The 20,932-nt window shown below is 37.4% G+C and overlaps 1 protein-coding gene across 3 annotated transcripts in view; it reads right to left on the reverse strand.

Annotated features, from left to right (window-relative positions):
* Nucleotides 1–10,483: 10,483 nt before the first annotated feature.
* col11a1a (collagen, type XI, alpha 1a) overlaps nt 10,484–20,932 on the reverse strand; it is a 71,631-nt gene continuing 61,182 nt past the window's right edge. For all 3 annotated transcript variants that reach the window (XM_082184429.1, XM_082184427.1, XM_082184428.1), the window contains 13 exons: nt 20,524–20,577; nt 19,407–19,514; nt 18,744–18,797; nt 18,554–18,607; nt 17,565–17,672; nt 16,664–16,717; nt 15,583–15,618; nt 15,438–15,491; nt 15,091–15,337; nt 14,487–14,599; nt 13,438–13,506; nt 11,860–12,093; nt 10,484–11,770 (listed from right to left, as the gene is read on the reverse strand). In XM_082184429.1, coding sequence (XP_082040555.1) covers nt 11,624–11,770; nt 11,860–12,093; nt 13,438–13,506; nt 14,487–14,599; nt 15,091–15,337; nt 15,438–15,491; nt 15,583–15,618; nt 16,664–16,717; nt 17,565–17,672; nt 18,554–18,607; nt 18,744–18,797; nt 19,407–19,514; nt 20,524–20,577 — 1,332 coding nt within the window. In that variant the 3' untranslated portion in view covers nt 10,484–11,623. The remainder of the gene's footprint in view (nt 11,771–11,859; nt 12,094–13,437; nt 13,507–14,486; nt 14,600–15,090; nt 15,338–15,437; nt 15,492–15,582; nt 15,619–16,663; nt 16,718–17,564; nt 17,673–18,553; nt 18,608–18,743; nt 18,798–19,406; nt 19,515–20,523; nt 20,578–20,932) is intronic.

Raw genomic sequence — 20,932 nt, forward strand, 5'->3', positions numbered from 1 at the left:
GGTCGAACCTTCACCCCGTGGTCGAACCTCTCCTTTATACGGGCCGTAGAGGTGTTCTACGGGAAGAGGTGTTAGTGAGGCCAGCAGGGGATGCTCACCCTGTGGTCTGTGTGGGTCCTAACACCCCAGTGTAGTGACGGGGACACTATACTGTCAAAGAGCACCGTCCTTCGGATGAGACGTTAAACCGAGGTCCTGACTCTCTGTGGTCATTAAAAATCCCATGGCATTTCTCGTAAAGAGTAGGGGTGTAGCCCCGGTGTCCACATTCCACCCATTGGCCCTTACCAATCATGGCCTCCTAATAATCCCCTTACATTGAATTGGCTCTATCACTCTCTCTCCTCTCTCCACCTATAGCTGGTGTGTGGTGAGCGCACTGGCGCCGTTGTACTGTGGCTGTGGCCAAGTGGATGCTGCACACTGGTGGTGGTTGAGGAGAGATCCCCTGATATGATTGTAAAAGCACTTTGGGTGTATAGTAGTACATGTGAAAGCGCTATATAAATGCCCGATCCTATCCGATCCTATCCTACGGGCCGGAGTGCCCTTAGAACGAGTGTCCAGGTATGTTGTTGTGTTGCGCCTCATTGGCCCACCCGAACTTGGTTCTCCGAACTGGTGCTCCTCACGACAGCCCCTCCCTGGCCAATCCCTCTGAGGAAGGACCTCCTTTCTCAGAGATGGGGCACCCTCTGGCACCAGCGTCCCGATCTTTGGAACCTGCAAAAATGGGTCCTGGACGGGACACGGAAGGTTTGAGCACCCTATCACCTCAGGTGGTGGCTACCATCACTTCAGCCAGAGCCCTGTTCACAAGACACGCCTACGCTGAAGTGAAACCTCCTTAAATCCTCCTCGCCCCCCACATATGCCCTCTGGTGACCTTGCAGTTGTTCTGTCTGCGCTGCAGAGAGCTCCCTTTGAGCCATTGCACTCAGTCAAGCTAAAGTACCTCTCCATGAAGACGGCGCTCCTGCATTTTTGGTTGACGAAACGTGCCTGGAATTCGGGCCGGCTAACTCTCACGTAATCTTGAGACCCCGGCTTGGTTATGTTTCCAAGGTTCCCACCACTCCCTTCAGGGATAAGGTGGTGAACCTGCAAGTGCTGCCCTCAGAGGAGGTAGACCCAGCCTTGGCACTGCTCTGTCCAATACACGCCCTTCGTGGTTATGTGGACAGAACGCAGTGTTTCAAGACCTCAGAGCAGCATAGGTTCTCTCCAAGCAGAGGTTCTCTTACTGGATAGTGGACACCATTGTCTTGGCTTACCAGGAGCAGGGCCTGCCATGCCCCCTAGGGGTGAAGGCACACTCCACCAGGCCGGTGCGCACAGTCTCGGCTCCTCAGCAGGTAACATAATGCGAGATTGCACTCGCGGTTCCTTTAACACCCATGCGGTGGGGCGGAGTTCTCGATGCAAATTCCGCAGACCAATGGTATTTTCATACCTTTGGCTCGTTTTCTAATACTCGAAGGTGTATTCCCTCACTCTCTGAGCACTGGGCTCTCCAGTGAAAATCCCCATTTCATCAGTCACTGACGTAACATCTCCGTTGCCCCCTTCAGGGAACGAGGGTTACATACGTAACCGAGATGTTCTGTTGAACACAAAAGAAGATATTTTGAAGAACGTTGGTAACCAAATGGTTTCTGGTCCCCTTTGACTTATGGTCCCCATGCTATGGAAGTGTATGGCGTCCATCAACTGTTTGGTTACCCATATTCTTCAAAATATCTTATTTTGTGTTCAACAGAAGAAATTCATACAGGTTTGGAACAACTTAATGGTTGAAACAGAATTTTCCTTTTTGGGTGAACTATCCCTTTAAAAACATAGATATTTTAGGTATTCTTTTTGTACGGAGCCCCAGACATGACATGTGGGAAAAAATATGTATATCGTGGCCACGAATGACGTTTCACTTTGTTTCCTCGTGGTTAGTAAATAATGGCCATACGCAGTAACGAATTAATAAGTCAATGGAACTAATTCTTAATTTGTGGTGACGATTTATCTAAAACGAGTGAACAAATTCCTAATTCGTGACCATGATATATATATTTGTCCGCATGTTATGTGCAAGGCTCCATATTTTTGGGACTTGTGCTTTTTTCCAGAAAGTAAAATGGGTTGCAGATGGCGTTTCATGTTGACTTAAACTGTTGTGTTTACTGTGAAGTAATCAACTTCCAAAGAACAATTTTAGCTAATGACACTGAGCAGAGTCATGTTTAATTCTTAATACAGATAGCAGTAATTACTAAGCCATCTAAACACAGCCTTTCATGGTCATCAATAATTCAGCCAATCAATTCCAACAGCACTTGGATAGCAGCATCTCGGCAAAAGATTTATACTGGTCTATGAAGCGTGGCTCCCTCTCGCAGTGTCAAATAACCGCTGGATTCTGGCTTAACAACTCTGAGACGACGCGATAACACTCTCCACAGCACGGCACGTTAGATCTTTTTGTGCAATTGTTTAATGCAAGTCTTAACTTCAACAGTCATCCAGTCTAAAACTAGCCACTAATTCATCTTCAGACCGTTGATATGGGTTTAATGTAACTTTAATGTTATGTATTGACTGCTGGCCGAGGGCCAGACGTCAATTTTTCCTCTATTGGCTCCAAACCAACATGGAATATGGGGGTTATTTTCTCCCAAATAGGATCTAAACCATAATAAGGTTTCTGGAACATCTGAAAAATCGAAGTTCTGGGTGAGTGTAATTTTGTAAAGACTGACGCTGTATCAAATAGAAGTCAGCCTTAAGAGGACATCCTTGAAACATCCATAAAACATCCTTTCACAGAATAATCTATGATGAGAGCCACTTTGCATTCAGAATCCTCCTACATGGGCTCTCAGTTCCCCATCTTTTTATTCGTCCTTTGATCAGAGTTGTCAGGTGATACGGCTCCTCGCTGGGCGAACACAATCTGCTCACCTGTCCTTTGCGTGCCCAGCACTCGACCGTCCCGCTGGTGCCGCTGACCATCTTCTAAAAGCCACTAGGATTGAGCTGGATGAGCCTAGGGGTTTGAGTGTAATTGGCCTCGACACTCTGCTGCATCACGTTACAGTCCATGGCAGCAGGACCTGATTGAACTTATTCAAATGCTGGGGTGTCTTTGAAGAGGGTGGATGGGAGGCTTTGTAGGGCGGCCCAGTGGGGCTCCGTGTTGACAGTCTCTCAGGTCTCTAAGAGAGGGAGACCTTGTGGAGCGCCTCGGGCCCTGTTCAGCATCGCTTTTCTTATTGCTCTGATCACCTCTCCTCTTGTCTCAGCTCTTCCCTTGAAGTCCGTGCGCGCTATGAAAGGGATGAAGGCTCACTTTCTGCCAGATTCACGTCAGTATCAGCATCTTCCTTGCTCTTCAAACTTGGCATCTTTGAGTACTGAGTTGAGAGAGTGCAGACACCACTTTGCAGAGACGTCAAATTTGGAAAAGACGACTTTAGAAGAAGGGAAGATGTGAGGCAATTTGCAGCGTTTCAACATAGCGTCACCTACTGGTCTGGAGAATTGAAAAGTGGCTATTTTTGCTTATAACTTATGAACGGTTTGCTTAAAAACCATACAACTGGTCTCTTTTGATTCAGTTCAGCATACCAAGTCGAATGATACACAGTTTTTCCATATTGGCCATTTCTGCCATTTTTAATTGTGTCCTAAAACGCTACAAACGCATTATGTGTCAGCAGTGCCATGCCCTGAACACACTCAAAAAGTTGTGAGATTGTGTCTATTTTAATTAAACAAGTGTTGATAGATACCTTGAGTCATACAGAGGAAATTTATATCAATTATGCCATAGTCAGTCAACATTTTTTTCAAACTCCTCTTAGACCGTTGGTCCGATTTTCACCAAAATTGTCTCATATCATCTTTAGACCATGCCGGCAAGAAGATATTAAAAGCTTTTTGATTGACCAAACCATTCTTGAATAACATATCAACAATTAAAGGCACAACGCCAAGCTGATTCTGAGGCTGTAAATCTGCAACTCTTTGGCATATTATTGACTCTAAACTTTGTTTGTGTCACTGTTACCTCACACTGACCAATATCAGTCTGGTAACAGTGCCACCTATTGGTCAAAAGTGCTAAATAATTAAATAATATTAACTCTTTCCCTGCCATTGACTGAATTTTCCGTCATTTATGAGACAACGCTTTCCCGCCATTGACTGAATTTTCCGTGTTTTCATTGTTATATGGTAGGTGGCGCTATTGTGCAACATCTGAAAGAGCACAGAATCTCTGGATCAAAACACAAACAAAAAAATATTTGCAGAAACAATCGATAAAAGAATTGCTTATGCACGTTGTAGTGATTTTCTCAGCTTTTTCAAAATGTTCAAAATGTTGGAAACTTTTCACATTTGAGTGTTGATAAAAAACAGAGGCTTGGTCTTTTTCTTTTTATATATTGCATGTTCAGATATTCATAAAAGAAAATATCCTGGGGGCCATGACATTTATCAAAAACGCTGGCTGTGACTGGTAACTTTTTTTTAAAATGCTGGCGGAGAAAGAGTTGTTGTATTTATGATTTTCAGAGGTTTTGCTGAAAAATAATCTAAAACCGTCTTTAAGTACTCATTATTGCAGTCTGATAACTCATCATTATGGTTAATTTGTGCTTGGCCCCTTAACAGCTATATTTATGTGCATTTTTGTAGATTATTGGAGAAAAAAAAATGGTGCTGGTCTAAACTGACTAATATGCAATTGTATGTATTTATGTCATCTTCATTTATATTTTATTATTGTATGTATAAATTTTTTAATCCATCCATGATTTTTTTTTACTCACTCACTTCAGTTGATCCACAATTTCTTTTTATTAGTTCATAAATGAAAAAAAAAAAAAAAAAATTGTGCAAAAAATATATATATTTATGTGTAAAGAAAAAAATTCAGAAGTGTTTGTCTAATATAATTTAGTCTAATACATATATTTATATGCTCATGTAATTACACATAATCAATTAGTCTAATTTATCAAATTTTAATTGGCCAGTTAATTTAGAGAGCAATTAACAGCAGTGGCATATTTACTTTTATGCACTTTTAGAGCATACATTTCATTGAAGGTGTACATTTTACATTACGTTCCTCTTTACATTTTAGTACAGCTGCAGTTTTGCTTTATTTATTTGTTGTTTTTTTAAAAACAACTATTTAAAAATTGACAAAAAGTGCACCAAGTGTGCCAGGACTGTTATTGCATCAAAAAAGAACAGGTTTAAGACACCACTGGACGCAGCCATGCACAAACACGGACACCATTGCTATCACACACTCTCACATGTACACAAAAGCTGTGATTACAGTGGGGTTCAAAGATCAGATGCTGTCTTGGATCTTAATGACACTTGTGAGCTGTAACGGCTCATTAGTCGATGCCTCTGCTTTAATGAATGCTTTTCCATCCATTAAACTCATTCGTTGTCCACATGAGAACACAGGGCAGGTGAAAAAGATTAGCAAGTCTTCCACACTAAACTAAAGCCATTGGCTGGTCCTCCCACTCACACTTGCGGTCTCTTAGCTTTGCTGCCCTGACCCTTAACAGGCTCAAATCACACGATCAATAAATAGCAGACCAGTTGTGCTTGTATCTGGATGTTACAGCAGACTCATCAGAATGTGGCTGTTTTTTTTTGTGTGTGTGTGTACCATTTATGTTCAGATCGATCCTTCACATTTACACCGAAAAGTAGGCTTATATATAAAGCTTTTAGCATATCATGTATTTAAAAAAAAAAAAAAAAGAGATTAGATTGTTAAATGTTTACATAAGAGATATTGATCATTTTAAACATTGGAAAATACAAAGTAGTTGTCATGGAAATTGCACAATGATTTTTATTTACTCCATGAGTAAAAAACATGCAACCTATTTTTTTTCAAATTATGATTTTTTTTCTTTTAAATGTATTTACTATTTTATTCATTATATAGTTTATTTACTAACTTATATTAATTTGAAATGCATTATAAATAATTATTAGCTTTTCAATATTTACATTTAAATAGCAATATTAACAATATAAGTATATTTTAACAGTAAAACCATTTCAGTTTCAGTTGGGGATTTTTTCAGTGATTCTTTCTGCAAGTTACATTGTTGCGCCAGTAGGTGGCGACAAGTAACCATCGCAATGAGTGATTCATTTGAATCCATCACTCAACCGATTCGTTCAAAAACCGATTTTTTTTTAAACGAAGCAAGTGACTTTTATGAATGAGCCGATTAATCATTTACTCAACTGAATGATTCAGAACACTGTTTAATTCACTGCTGCAATGGTTCGGCCGTAGCTTTGGTTTGAAACTATTTTCATTGACAGAACAAAACAAAGTAACTGTCAATATTCTGTCTAAAATGTAAGTCTACTTAATCGGCGGTGTAAGAAAGTAGATCGCAGTGGTGTTCACCTTTTTACCAAACATCAATTGCAAAAATGTCGTATTGGAATTTGAACTAGACAAGCTTGAATTAGACATTATACTCAAAACCTCATAGTTAATGAGTTCTGTGACAACTAGCCCCAGTCTCTTTTACAATAGCATCGTTTTCATCCTATTGTTCTTTTATACACAGACTCTTTGTGAAAATGTGTGTGAATTCTGATACCTTACCCTCAAGTATAAAAGGATTATATTATATTATATTTCCAGTGTCAGGCCTCCAGTAATAAAGCCCAAGCACCATTATATACAGATATCTAATATCTCTCACAGCGACGAGATGTTAGTGGCCATGAAGTTCTGAAGGTTGTGTATACAATTACATCCGCACACCAGGCGTTAAATGCTCGTTTCTGTAAATGGCATCAAATCCATACACCACCTGCTGTACTTCCCATCATAATCAGTGTTGCTTTTACAACACCTCTCCACTTGTGCATTTTTCTAATAGCCAGACTTAATTACCTGCATAGAGCTTCATATCCTCATTGCAGTAGTTAAACATCTCAGTTATGCTGTATTTCTCATTAAGTTTGCTTCAGAGTCTTTTAATGCACGGCTACCTTTTAGTTTAGCAATTCAGAATATCTGGTGCTTTTCTTTCAGCTTTTCTCTTTGAGGATTGCCTTGACCGACAGCAACGGAAACTCTCCTGCTTTTTATTTCTCAAAAAGGGTGGCTGTTTTATGATTTGAGGCTTAGCGTTCCTTTTGAGGGAATTATGGGCTGGCAGTTACGTGGCATCTCTCTGTACCCATGCAGCTTGAATATTCAAAGTTAATGCCATTGGCCAGCGTGTTTGATCTTTGTTCATCTGCCTTTGAGAAGACGGAGAAGAGAAGGGCAGGTCCCATACGGCCCCTGAAGAGAGATGTGTGGGTGTTCTTCCCCTCCCCCCCTTCCACAATAATGGCGCAAAAGACAGCACATGCAGAGAATTAGTTGAACATTTTTCATTGTTGGACAGCTCAGGTAATTACTGACAGTGTGAAGAGATGAAACACAGGCAAACACCTCACGTATGGTTAATCCTTTGGAACAGGTTAGACAAATTACATCCTTCAAGTGTCCATGCACCCAGCAGAGCAATGCAGGTGATGGGGGGTGGGGCTTATAGACATATCATCTCGTGATTGGATGATACACGTGTCAGACAGTAGAGTTCTGTTGGAGAGCGTTTCAAATCGGACATGACCCGAAATAGTTTTTTATTTATTTTGTTTTAATTTTATATGCTATTTTCTTATTGCATGTAATTGTTAGAAATGATTTATCCATGCACATCACATCAAGTGACTAAACCACTCAATGCATATGGATTAGTTTTACAAACCTTTTGAAGCGTCAAAGTGATAGTTGCATATAGGCTGTCAATGGAGGGACAGAAATCGCTCAGATTTCATCAGAAACATCTTCATTTGTGTTCCAAAGATGAATGAAAGTCTTAGAGGGTTTTGAACGACATGAGGGTGAGTAATTAATGACAGAATTTTCATTTTTAGCTGAACTATCCCTTTAAGCATTGCAATCAGATTGTTCTAATTCACAAATTAATAATTTAGTGAAGTGGTTCAAACTTTTTAAAAGAAATCAGCTCAAAAGAATCATCTCAAAAGGACAATGTTATTGCTACTCGAAGCAGGTCTTGATCTCATCACTTTTTTTTTTTTTTTAAGAACAAAGTCAAATATTATGCTTTGGAATGTAGTGAAGTAAATATTTCCAAAATGAAAATACACTGATAAAGTGCAGATACTTGAAAAATGTATTATCATTAGATTGATATGTGAAGCATTCAACCAGTTTGTTTAGGTTTTCTCCCCAATAGATATAAGTTTTGTGGGAAAAAGCCTTCCAGTGTTTGTCTTGGCTGTCCTCTTGGGATGCACCAGAAACAATAATATAGAGAAGTTATGTTCTACTATGGCCAGAGGTGGACAAAGTACACAACTTCCTTACTTGAGTGAAAGTACAGATACTACAAATATGCCTGCCTACCCTCATATCAATATCAAATTTATTTAGAACACAGTTCCAGTAGTGGGATTGAATGTGAGATTGAAGTGCACTCAATAACGTCCACAATGGTTCCCTCAAATAGTGACCTATTTAAAGTTTTTTGGATTTTAGAATGAATATGTTAGCCTTACTGTTATCTATAAGCTAGTGTGCTCCAAAACAATGACAAAATTTGCATTTAGAAGACCAAACCCAACGTTGAAAATGAAAACCAGGTTTATGTCAAAACCCAACGTCAGATTGACATCAACCCGACTTTCATTTCCGACCAAAATCCAACGTCTGTCCGATGTTGCATGTTGACGTCAATCCGACGTCGAGTTCTGACGGCAATCCGACTTTCATTTCCAACCAAAATGCAACCCCTTGCAACCAAAATCATCCCCTGACTGACGTCACTACTTTCTACTCAAGGAAAATACACTGATTACTGATTACTGAAAGTAAAAAGTTTCCAGAACAAATAATACTCAAGTAAAGTACAGACACTCAAAAAGTGTCCTTAAGTACAGTACTCAAGTACTTTGTTCCTGTCCACATCTGACTATGACAGCGTGAACTGATTTTTAAGCTTCAAACATGAATATTTGCTTTGGCTCTTGTGCTGTTTAAGAACAAAAACACACACAAGCATGTGGTCTTTTATTTATTTTAGGTTTGTAAAGTTGACTAAGCATGTATTGTAGGCTAACCAATTTGCTTTTATTTCGACTATAAAGAGGTTACCAGTCTTTGATTGGGCAACGAGCCACCAAGACTCCCAATTAAAACACCTCTCTCTCCTTAATGTTTGCCTATATTTTTCATTCACTGTTGCAAAATGCAACACCGTACCTCAAATATATATATTATATATATATATATAAATATATATATATTAGTAGTTTGAAGTCTTATCATGCAGAAGAGTTCTTGAAGAAACTGAGATCCTGGCTCAAATGGAGTCCATTCGAGAGTCAAATCCTTTGAAAATCTTTTTAAATGCTAAGCGGAGAATGCCTGCCACAAAGGCTCATGGTGAAATGGCAAACTCAAAGTCTTTGCCTAAAGAAAAATATCAAATTGGCATTCCTTTGAAAGCTTGAATAGAGATGTCCAATAATGCAGAGACTTCAATGCTGATCTTACCGATGAGGATACGCATATATCAAAGAGCAGATAGAGAGAGCTTTTATTCAAACTATATAGAGGCTGAAATGGAGACAGGGCTTTCATATTAAACACAATGTCTAATGAGACTCCATGTGTAGGTGCCATCAGATTGTGTAGCTTCCAGCGCTCGATTAGGAAAGGAGCCAGAGGGACCTGTATGAAATGAGTATGAAAGTTTTTCTAAAGTAAACACGCTGTTCTCATCCTGTTCAGACATCCCAGATGACCTGCTAATGAGCTGTAATGCATGATAAATGATACGAGGAAGTAATTAATTAAACAACGTGTTATGCATGAGTTAGCAAACATTTATTTTAACTAGTGCATTTTTGGGATAACAGCTCACTTATTGGCATTAAAAAGGACAGTTCAACCAAAAATGAAAATTCTGGCATCATTTACTCATCCTCAGACTGTGCCAAATTGTATGAGTTTGTTTCTTCTTCACAAAAGAAGATATTTTAAAGAATTTAGTAACCAGACAGTTGATGGTTGCCATTGACTTCCATTGTATTTTTCTTTCCAGCTATGAAAGTCAATGGCTACCGTCAACTGTCTGGGTTACCAACATTCTTCAAAATATCTTCTTATGTGTTCAACAGAAGAAAGAAATTCGTACAGGTTTGGAACAATGATGACAGAATTTTCATTTTTGGGTGAACTATCCCTTTATAATGCCATGATTTAAACTGAAGATATCAGTCAGACGCAATGCACAATGTCATTTAAAACCTAAAATCACATATTATGATTCTATTCGGTGAACGAACAGACAATAAAACCATGTGACCTGACAAAGCAAACAAACAATCCACACCTCAGTTTCATGGTTGGTTGGAATCCAGTTTTTAATAATGAAATGAACCATAAAAAGCACATTTAAAACAATTTCTCATTTTAGTTACAAAAATGGGTCACCTAAAAGGCCTTATCATTGAATTCACAGAAGGTTTTGAACAAAAAGAGGCCTAACAGATATGTATTTTTCCCATTAATAAAAAAAAAATCCCCACCCAAAATATATAAATTTAACTGTATAACCAAGGTATATACAGGGCACACCATACTTGCATCGGTATGGTTTTTTTCAAGAGAGATTGAGGTATACGACCGACCTACAACTGATAAAACAAACAAATAACAAACAAAAATTAAATTAAAGCGAATGGCAAGATTACTTAAATCAAGCACAGGTTGCATGTGCTGTTGAATGTTCCTCTTGAGGTGTCCAGTGGGCCGGACTGCGAGCGATTTCGGGAATGCTCAATATATACAAAGGACTTACATTACAATTAATAATAGGGAACTGTTTGAATGCTGTCTTTTATTTGTTTAATAATAAGTACACAGTATTCATCCACAAAATATCATTATTTAATTCTTTATTTATTCAGTTCTATAACTTATAAACGTTCGTGAGGGATTTGGAATTTAAGAGCCAGATGTAATTGTGATACACATGCAAGTTTTGAAAGTGGATTCAGAAACATCAACAATGTACAAAATAATAATTACAGTTTTATTAAAATACATCCTCTTCCTCATAGCACCTATTTTTTTCTATTTTGAACAAGCACCATTGTTGTCGTCTTTTTTTTTCTTTTTTAATTTATTGTTTGCACTGCACCGATAGACTCCGGATGAGAGGTCCTCCCTTTCTCCGACTCGTGGACCTCCCAGGTTCACCGATTGCCTTGGCTTGACGTTGTCCTTCACCTTTTCGTTCCATAACAGGTATCATGTCATGTGATCCTTGCCCTACAAGGGCAACAAGTATTTTCCTGGGTAATACATACATAAATGGCAAGACGTGTTCGCTACCCCATTTTTTAAATTCAAAACTTGCATGTGGCAGGAACGGGCTCGATGGTTTGATGACGTCAAGAAAAAAGTCTTGACTCGTGCGCTAACCCGTCCTACCCTGCCAAGTTATTGATATTTTTTGTTCTTTGTCTGTGTTTTTTAGCCAAGGAAGCAGACTGGACCAACTTCGAATCCAAATTTCTGGTTGGGATCCCCAAAGTCAGTGAACATCACGTCGACGATCGGAACCTGATCGATTTTGGGAGTGTTGATCTCCAGAACTGTCTTTCCGTAGCCCTTCCTCGCCTGTAGGACGAGAACAAGACCATCAGAACTGTGTGTTCGCATGTTTAAATGACTAATCGATTTGTACAGATCTACGACGGAGGTCTTACCGCACAGCCGTCTGACAGGGCCGTGATGAAGGGGTTGTTGTCGTATGACATCTCCTCGTCATTGGAGCCGAGGAAGCGTAGCGCCCTGTCGTAGCTGTCCGTAGTGGCGTCGTGCCAGGCGGCCGACTGGTGGCAGTTGTAGGTCAAGTTTTGCCTGGCGGAGGCTGTCAGTAGTTTGAGGAACGTCATCTGGACCATGTTTATCGGGTTGCCTTCTGCGTCCACGTATGAAAGCTTGAGGGTGAAAGCAAAAATGATATAAGTATAATAATAATAAGAATTATATTTTTTTCATTCAGCAATAATCTTTCTTCACAAAAAAGAATAAAGTTTCTCCGACCTATTCAAGTAGGCAGATATTATATTTAGGCTACTTTATCCCTATTAATGATTTTACCACAAAATAGGCATGACTTTTTTAAAAAGGTGATTATCCATTCCAGTAACATTGTTTTTGTTACTGTCAGGAAACATATAATATAATATAATATAATATAATATAATATAATATAATATAATATAATATAATATAATATAATATAATATAATATGTCCAGGTTTGTTGTGTTAAGTTGCAATTTTATTTATAATCAGCTCTCATAAGATTAGGAAAAAATAATGAAATATTATCCATGCGTTTAATGTTACGTTTGGTTTTCAAGCTTAAAATTATGCAAATGAATGCCCATGCATCTTCGCCACTGCTGTAGAATTTTTAAATGATATGAAACTAGTATGTTTGCATAACTCATTTTGCACCACATAACGTCTGTAAATTGTATTTGTATACATTTTTTCACCACATATTTGCACAAATTTAGTTTTTCCCTTTTTTTTTTTGAAATACTATATGATATATATATATTTTTTAACTTGTTCAGGTTTGTGATATTTTACTTGTGTTAATGTTTTGATGTATAATAAGTTTTGGTTATAAAATAAATGCAATGCGTACTGGATAGAATATACAATTAACATGGTTCAGTGATTAGTGCTTTATATTTTGAAAATGGAAAATTATATGGTTGAATATAATTTTATATGGAAAATTACTCCGGTTGTATTTTATTAAGTTTTTTATTTTATTACTTTTACTCGAGTACTTGATTTGTGTAAGTGTTAAGTGATAAAGTGTGTGTAAGTGATAAAGCAAGTCACTTTTCACAGGCACCAATAAATGGATTTAAAACTGGTAAAGTTGGAACTATGAATAATAGAAAAACTATCGCTTCTGACAAAATAGAAAACAGTCGGAACAGACACCAGAAACACAAAGCCGTTTCGTTTCACAGAGGTGCAGCGATGCCTTCATAACTCTCCACTGCATCAAATATAAATGCGGTGTGTATGTATGTGCTCAGTTGTGTTTGTTGTACGAGTGTTTGTGGGTTTGCTCGGCTTGTTGATGGATCCAGGGCTGCGGTGACAGCATCTTTTAAAAGCTGAGCTCTTACTGGTGTCTGCCCAATGGTTGAGTAAAGAAAAGATGAGGCAAAACACTCAGGTTTTCTTAGTTTCGAAGGACAAGATGTTTTTCATAAAGGAATAGATGAAAGAAGGATGATAAAGTGCACTTACTATTTTGCCACGCTTAAATTCACTGAACCAGGAGCCGGGAACTTCTTTGGGCCATGAAGATAGTCTTACCTTAAAGACGACACAAAGAAAACGGAAAAATACTTGCTGTGTGAATTGTTGTGAATGAAAAGCAAACTTGCTTCAGCTGAAAATGAAATAAAATGAAACCCAGCTATTTTTCATACAGCATCTGTTCCAACAACTGGAATTAAATGAACATCTCTCTCACTGAAATTACAGCTCTGTTTAACACAGCATGAGAAAAGCAGATTATTTTAATCTTGAGAATGAGGTTTCCACTTAAATGTGATCTAATTATGAATATTTTTCTAATCTTTTGGATTTGAGAGCACAAATAAACATAGTGATAGTGTTGGAAAGACACTCGAACAGTCTTTTGAAAAATATGTCCTGGACTCATATTTTACTCCAAGGTCAAAAGACCTCATATAGATGTTTTACAGTACTTTTGTGGTATTTTTTGTAAATTATGGACATTTCCCCCCACTGTAATGTCACTGGTGTAATATAAAAAAAAAATATATATATGATGACGTATATTTCAATTGTAAAGTATTTATATATTGTAGTAGTATCTGTTTTATTGCTTGTTAATATGAATGAGATATATATATAATTTTATTTATTTATTATTGTTTCACTATTTTCTTTTTTTAATCTAAGGATCATAGCTGAAATACAAAATGTATGCTTTATTGCTTATTATAAATAGTGCTTTATTGTCACTATTGTTGAAATGTGAAGAAAAAAAAACTTTCATATAGTCTATTTTGATGTATAATTAGTCTATTTTTATATATTTTTAATCTATATATATATATATATATATCTAAATGTAAATAGATAAATAAATATCATTCCTCCAATAACCTATAGTCACAATAAGAAAACATATATTTGAAGTGACTGCTTGATTCTCATATGGTCTTTATGAGAAACCTATTGTATGTGACAGAGGTAAGATGTTGTGATCATGTCTGGCTGTTATTGGCTAGCTCTTCCATAGGGGGTTTCAGAATGCCACTCACTCCATTTGACTTTTTATCAGGGAAGATGCAGGTCTCGCCTCCCGCTGTGAAGTTGCAGTACACTTTAAAGGAGTCCCCGGAGCATCCCTGGTTGGGATCGATGTAGTATTCACCTGAAGGAGAAAAAAACCCATCAGACATCAGGCTCTAGAATAATGACACATACAGCATAAACTTCAAGAAATCATTTAGATCGTATATGAAGATATCTCCGCAGCTTTGCCAATCTTTTTATTCCTTTCTTCAGCTAAAAAAACACTCTTCATGGGCATCAGCAGTGGCAATGCCTTGTGTAAATAAAATAGCAGGCTAATGCTATTGCGGTAAAAGCAGCTCTGAAAGGTCAGTGTAAGAGCTGGCATTTTGTAAGCCATGATTTGGGAGGGAGAGGTTAGCTCCCGCTGGAATCCGCAGAATACTAAACATCTTCCCAATTAGCCGTCTGCGGCTGCTGTTGTTATTCAAATCCTCCCGAGTGACGGGTTTGGAATTTTAGAAGCGCAGCCAATACCTATTGAGTGGCTCGGAAAGCAGAGAACGTTGCATGTTTTCCAGATATATCTGTTCAAGACTGTCTCCTTTACCTCCCACCTTGCTCACTTACCATCTGGGAATTCTGGGTGAGCGAGCTGAAGGTCTTTACAGCTTCGTGCGGGGTTGTGTTGCGTGCCCATGGGGTACTTCATGCGCTCAATGTCCTGTTTGAGATTATTCAAAGAGCTGAAGATGTCCTCCATGCCCTCTCCGTAGTCCAGCATGGTGCCGGCTTCGTCCGCTTGCATGTCGATGGAGCGACGGGACTTCTTGGGACTGTGCATAGGCAGAGGCTGGATGATCTCACCAGGAGGACCCTACGGAATGAGAAAATTAGTGTGTATCTATGAGCCTCTTGCATTTTATATAATATATAATATAGAAAATGATCCTCGAAGCATGCAAAAGTTCACTTACAGGAGGACCAGGAGGTCCGGACGAGCCAGTGTCTCCCTTTTGACCAGCGGGACCCTGCAGGAAGATGATTTAAAAATCATGAGCGCGTTTTCTGGCATTATTATTGCAAGCATATTAAATTGATCAGCGCTAAAGTGGTACTTACAGACGAACCCTTGGATCCCTTTGGCCCTTGTGGACCCTAAAGGAAAATGGAAATGCATTCTGTGAAAACTGACTTACAAAATAGGATTAAAATTGAGCTTGGTAAATATGGTTAACATTACAATTTGTGTCGAATTTTAGAAAAACAAATGAATAAAACTAACATCAGTTCAACATACACTATCGTCCAAAAGTTTGTGGTCTGTACGATTTTTTTTATTTTTAAAGAAGTCTCTCCATAGCTGCATTTATTTGATTAAAAATACAGCAAAACCAGTAATATTGTGAATTTTTTTTTGCAATGTTAAATAATTGTTTTCTATTGTAATATATTTTAAGATAAAATGTAACCCTGTGATGAGAATGCTCATTATTCAGCAACATTATTCCAGTATTCAGTGACACATGATCCTACAGAAATCATTCTAATATGCTGATTTGATTCTCAAGAAACATTTCTTATTATTAATGTTGAAACAGTTGTGCTTTTAAAGCTAAGTTAAAAGTGGTGTGAGGAGAGATCCCCTGATATGATTGTAAAAGCGCTTTGGGTGTATAGTAGTACATGTGAAAGCGCTATATAAATGCCCGATTCTATTCTATTCTATTCTAAGTTGTGCGAGAGATTCTTCAGAGAAACTTCAAAAGAGCCGCATTTATTTTAAATATAAATCTTTTGTAACATTATAAATGTCTTTACTGTCGCTTTTAACCAATTTAATTTGTCCTTGGTATTATAATTTTATAAACATGTATGTTTTTAAATTTTGAACGGTAGTGTATGTCAAAACTATGACACTTATATTTAAATAGTGGATACAGTTAAAATTGGCAAGACCGCTGAGGTGGGGCAGACCAAAATCATAATTTTAAAAGTGGAAATACATTTGATGTGTTTAAAACTGACTACTTTTAATGCTAAGTTATTTTTTTGTAAGATCTCTCAAAATAGTTCTCTAAAAAAACTGTGTTGCTTTAAATAGGCAATGTGACACCAATTTTCACCTTGGTGCCATGTATAGTTTGACCTTGACGATAACACAACACTGAATGCAAGATGCAACCAACAGAGAAAGACTCACAGGCAATCCAGGAGGACCAGGTGGACCAAGCGGACCAGAAGAACCACTGATACCCTACAATTTAAAGAGCAGATGGTTAGAAAGCAGAACTTCCTAAGATTGATATGTAAAGATGTTGGTCAGCAGAAATTCAAACAACTGTGTGAGGTGATGAGTTTGATATTCTCTCTAAGATTTGTCTTTAAAAAAATTACAATTCTTTTGCTAGAGAGATGAAAACGACTCTTCCTAATCATATATTCCTCTAGTTTGTATACACTGATCATTACACTTCATTAGCGTCAAGGACTTTTGAGTTAATTCTGTGGGGAGAAATTCAGCCTCTGTTACTAAACTCAGCAACAGATCGCAAATCTGTCCAGTGGGAAACGTTAGTGAGATGGGATCGTTTTCGATTTTTTTTCCAAACTCGCAGAAGGGGAGACTACAATTTCATTAAGCCAAATCGTAATACGTTTAAAGCTGCATTGCTTTAAACCACTGAGCAAGGGCCATAGCAAAGGCCAATACAAATTCTAATTGATTATTCAATCAACTTTTAAAGGTTTTCTATATATTTGCTGATTACACTGGATATGTGTTGCATGGTTCTTCAACGAGGCAAAGAAAGACAAACATTTCGCAGTTTGACTGTGAAAAAATGTAATCGCACTGGTGTTTGATGGGAACGTCTGGTGTAATAGAATTACTGCTGGCTCCGAGAACCTTTCATGACAGTTTCATCCATAACACGATTATGATGATGTACACAGATGCAATAAGTGCAGACGTTATTGTTTCGGTCGGTCGTTACTTTAATTTGCAAGCATTACAGGAGGAGAAATCCTGATAGGTGCGCTGCTGGAGGTACGACATTTGTTGTGTGGTGGGGTAAAGGACAAATAAATCATTAGTGACTCACAGAATCACCCTTGCTGCCAGCAGATCCCTGAGGACCAGGCAAACCCCGATCTCCCTTCTCTCCCTGCTCACCGGGGGGTCCGATGAGGCCGATGAGGCCGGGGTGACCCTGGAAGAAAAACGCGTATTATAGCGGACGTCACAGATCAGAACATCAGTTGATATTCGAAATGTACAAAGAATTAATGTTTATATAAGCATAACCAAACCATCAAAGAATATCAATTTACATTATACTAGAGGACCGTTCACACCAAGTACGATAACTATAATGATAATGATAAAGATCTAATAATAAAAAAAAAAATCGAAATATAAAATAATAGCAGATCCTATTAGTGTGAGGAATAGTGTCCACACCACAACTATAACGATAAAAGGAGAGAGAATCGATATCGATGGAAACATTTTTAGAATGATTATTCCCAGCTGATGAACGATAAACACATTGACAGCCAATCAGAATCCATCCTGCTTTAAAGAGCTCAAGCATTTAAAGTGGCAGACGACAGAACTGTATAAACAGATTCTGTTAAATTTAAATTCTTTTAAAAATAAACAGAATGTTATAGTCCGCTGGTGTGGACGCTAATCTTAATTAAATTAAATGAAAACTAAAATGTAAAAAAAAAAAATCTAAATAAATAACAAAAACTAAAATAACATGAAAAACCTGGAACTAAACTGCTTGAATATTATATAAATTATTTAAATAAATGTTTTTTTTTTTTTTTTTATGTATTTAAAAACACAAATTTTGACACAAAAATATGTTTTTTTTTTTATATGATTAAATGCCCAAGAAAATAACCAGTAAGCACTTCAGAAAGGATTCCTAAATGTCTAAAAAAATAAAATGTATATTATACTGAAACTTTTCCCTTGGCTTCCTGGAATGGAGTGACCTAGTCTAGTCTTTATCTTTGACCTTGAGCTTCTTTGAAAGCACATTAATAAAAATGTCAGGAAAAGAAATAGAATGTCACTCACCTTCTCACCCTTAGAGCCGGGGTCTCCTTTCAGGCCAGGGAGACCAGGAGGTCCCTAAATATCAGAGAACCAATAGTGAGAATTCAATTTGCGCACATATACCCACATGTACACACGCACACAGAAAAGAGAGAGAGGATAAAAGGTTGACAGAAAGAACGAGCAAAGGGAATGGGGTCTCTCCACTTACCATTGGTCCGGGAGGGCCGTCTTGTCCAGCAGCACCAGGAAGTCCTTGTTCACCCTGTGAAAATCCATCCAATTACAAAAGCCATTATTGCATTGTTTTTTGCTTATGGTCTGCCATTGATTTACTCCGGGCTGGACAATGATTAATAGCCCAGATACTAAAAAGTATTATCAAATAGACAAGAAATATATACAAGAGAAAGATACAGATAGGTGATTTATTATTCTGTGAATTGAGGTGTTTCATATAATTCTATCCCTGTGTGTGTGTGTGTATTTAAGATATTCAATGGCCATACAAATGATTTGAATACTTAAAAGTGCATGAATGCCGTTGCATTGCTTGGCCGCAGTGCAACGAAAAAGAATCATCGTTTCACCAATAACTTTAAGACCACGCAAAAGCACCAAGCATTGGCAGTGGCGAGTAGTAATCTGTTAGAACTACTGGGCAAATGCCATGTCACATAATTAATATTCATGAGAAAAGCTAGAGAAAGTTTAGAGAAAAGGTCAAGCATCATTTGTTTGCAGATGCTACCTGGTTTCAAATTCACAGTACTCTGAGTGTATCATAAATGTTCTAAAACTATTTGGGGCCATTGTATTTATGTGTATGTAAAATGGTGGAATTATTAGGGTTATGAGTGACATGGGGACCCACCACAGGACCGGGGATTCCTCGTAGACCTTCAGGACCAGGCTTTCCAGCGGGACCCTGAGGGCCAACTGGTCCAGTTTTACCTGGTGGACCCTCAGATCCTGCCTCACCCTAAAAATAAGGAGAAGAGAGGATTAGAGAAATTATAATATGATGCATAAAGTCGGCATGCAATGCTCACCGAAATATCACCGATAAAAAAAATTCAATAAAAAGGAAAAACAACAACCCCGTTTTTACTGTATTTTTAATCAAATGCAGCCTTGGTAAGCATAAGAGACTTTAAAATTATACTATACTATACTATACTATACTATACTATACTATACTATACTATACTATACTATACTATAATATAATAAGGGCTGTGCAACAATTAATCCAACCAAAATATAAGTTTGTGTTTACATATATATAGCCTTGGTAAGCATAAGAGACTTTAAAATTATATTATACTACACTATACTATACTATACTATACTATACTATACTATACTATACTATACTATACTATACTATAATATTATAATATAATATAATAAGGGCTGTGCAACAATTAATCAAGTCCAAAATAAAAGTTATATATTTAAGTTATATTAAATATATATAAATTACACATTTTTTCGTAAATATATACATGCATGTGTGTGTATTTATATTTACAAAATAATTATACACAGTACACACACACAAATATATTATGTAAACACAAACTTTTATTTCGGATGCGATTAATCGTTGCACAGCCCTAAATATAATATAATATAATATAATATAATATAATATAATATAATATAATATAATATAATATAATATAATATAATATAATATAATATAATATAATATAATATAATATAATATAATAGACTAACAACCCTTAACAACATTACATTATAAATCTCTGTATTCTTAAGCAATTTAGATCACAGGGGTTCAGTTGATGAACTAAAACTAAAACAACCTACACACTTCAATCCCACAGTGACAATGTATCCACATGTATTAACAGTGAGTCACTCTGTCAGAGATGTTCTTTCTCCCATGGCTCGCTGTGCTTTAATTATGGCAGTGGAGGCTGCAGTATGTGCCTGGGTTGAATTGATTTGGAATGATACGTTACCTTGGCGCCCTTCTCTCCTTGTCTGCCTTCAGCTCCAGCGGTCCCCGGGGGTCCCTGCGGACAGAGAAAAGGACATTGTATTTGAGCATTTTTCTCTGCTGAACTAAAAAACAAATGGGGAAAAGGTCACAGTGAGACATCATGGTAGCACTTGGGGGAACTTGCTTGATGGCTATTAATAGGCGATAAGGTGAATGGATCCACTTGCATTTTTCGAAGGTCTTTTGTGTGAGCAATACATTCATTGATATTCGTAAAGGTGACCGCGGCTGGTTGTCAAATTTTTTACTCCAGTGAATATTTCCTTAAAACATTGCCTATTGAAATTTTTTTGATTTTTTGAAAACTATCATATCAAGAAAACCCCCCAAAATAATTCATGATGAAACCGCAAAAATGTTCAAGATAA

The sequence above is a fragment of the Leuciscus leuciscus genome, assembly GCF_965113295.1.
Source record: "Leuciscus leuciscus genome assembly, chromosome: 11".
NCBI classification, from domain to species: Eukaryota; Metazoa; Chordata; class Actinopteri; order Cypriniformes; family Leuciscidae; genus Leuciscus; species Leuciscus leuciscus.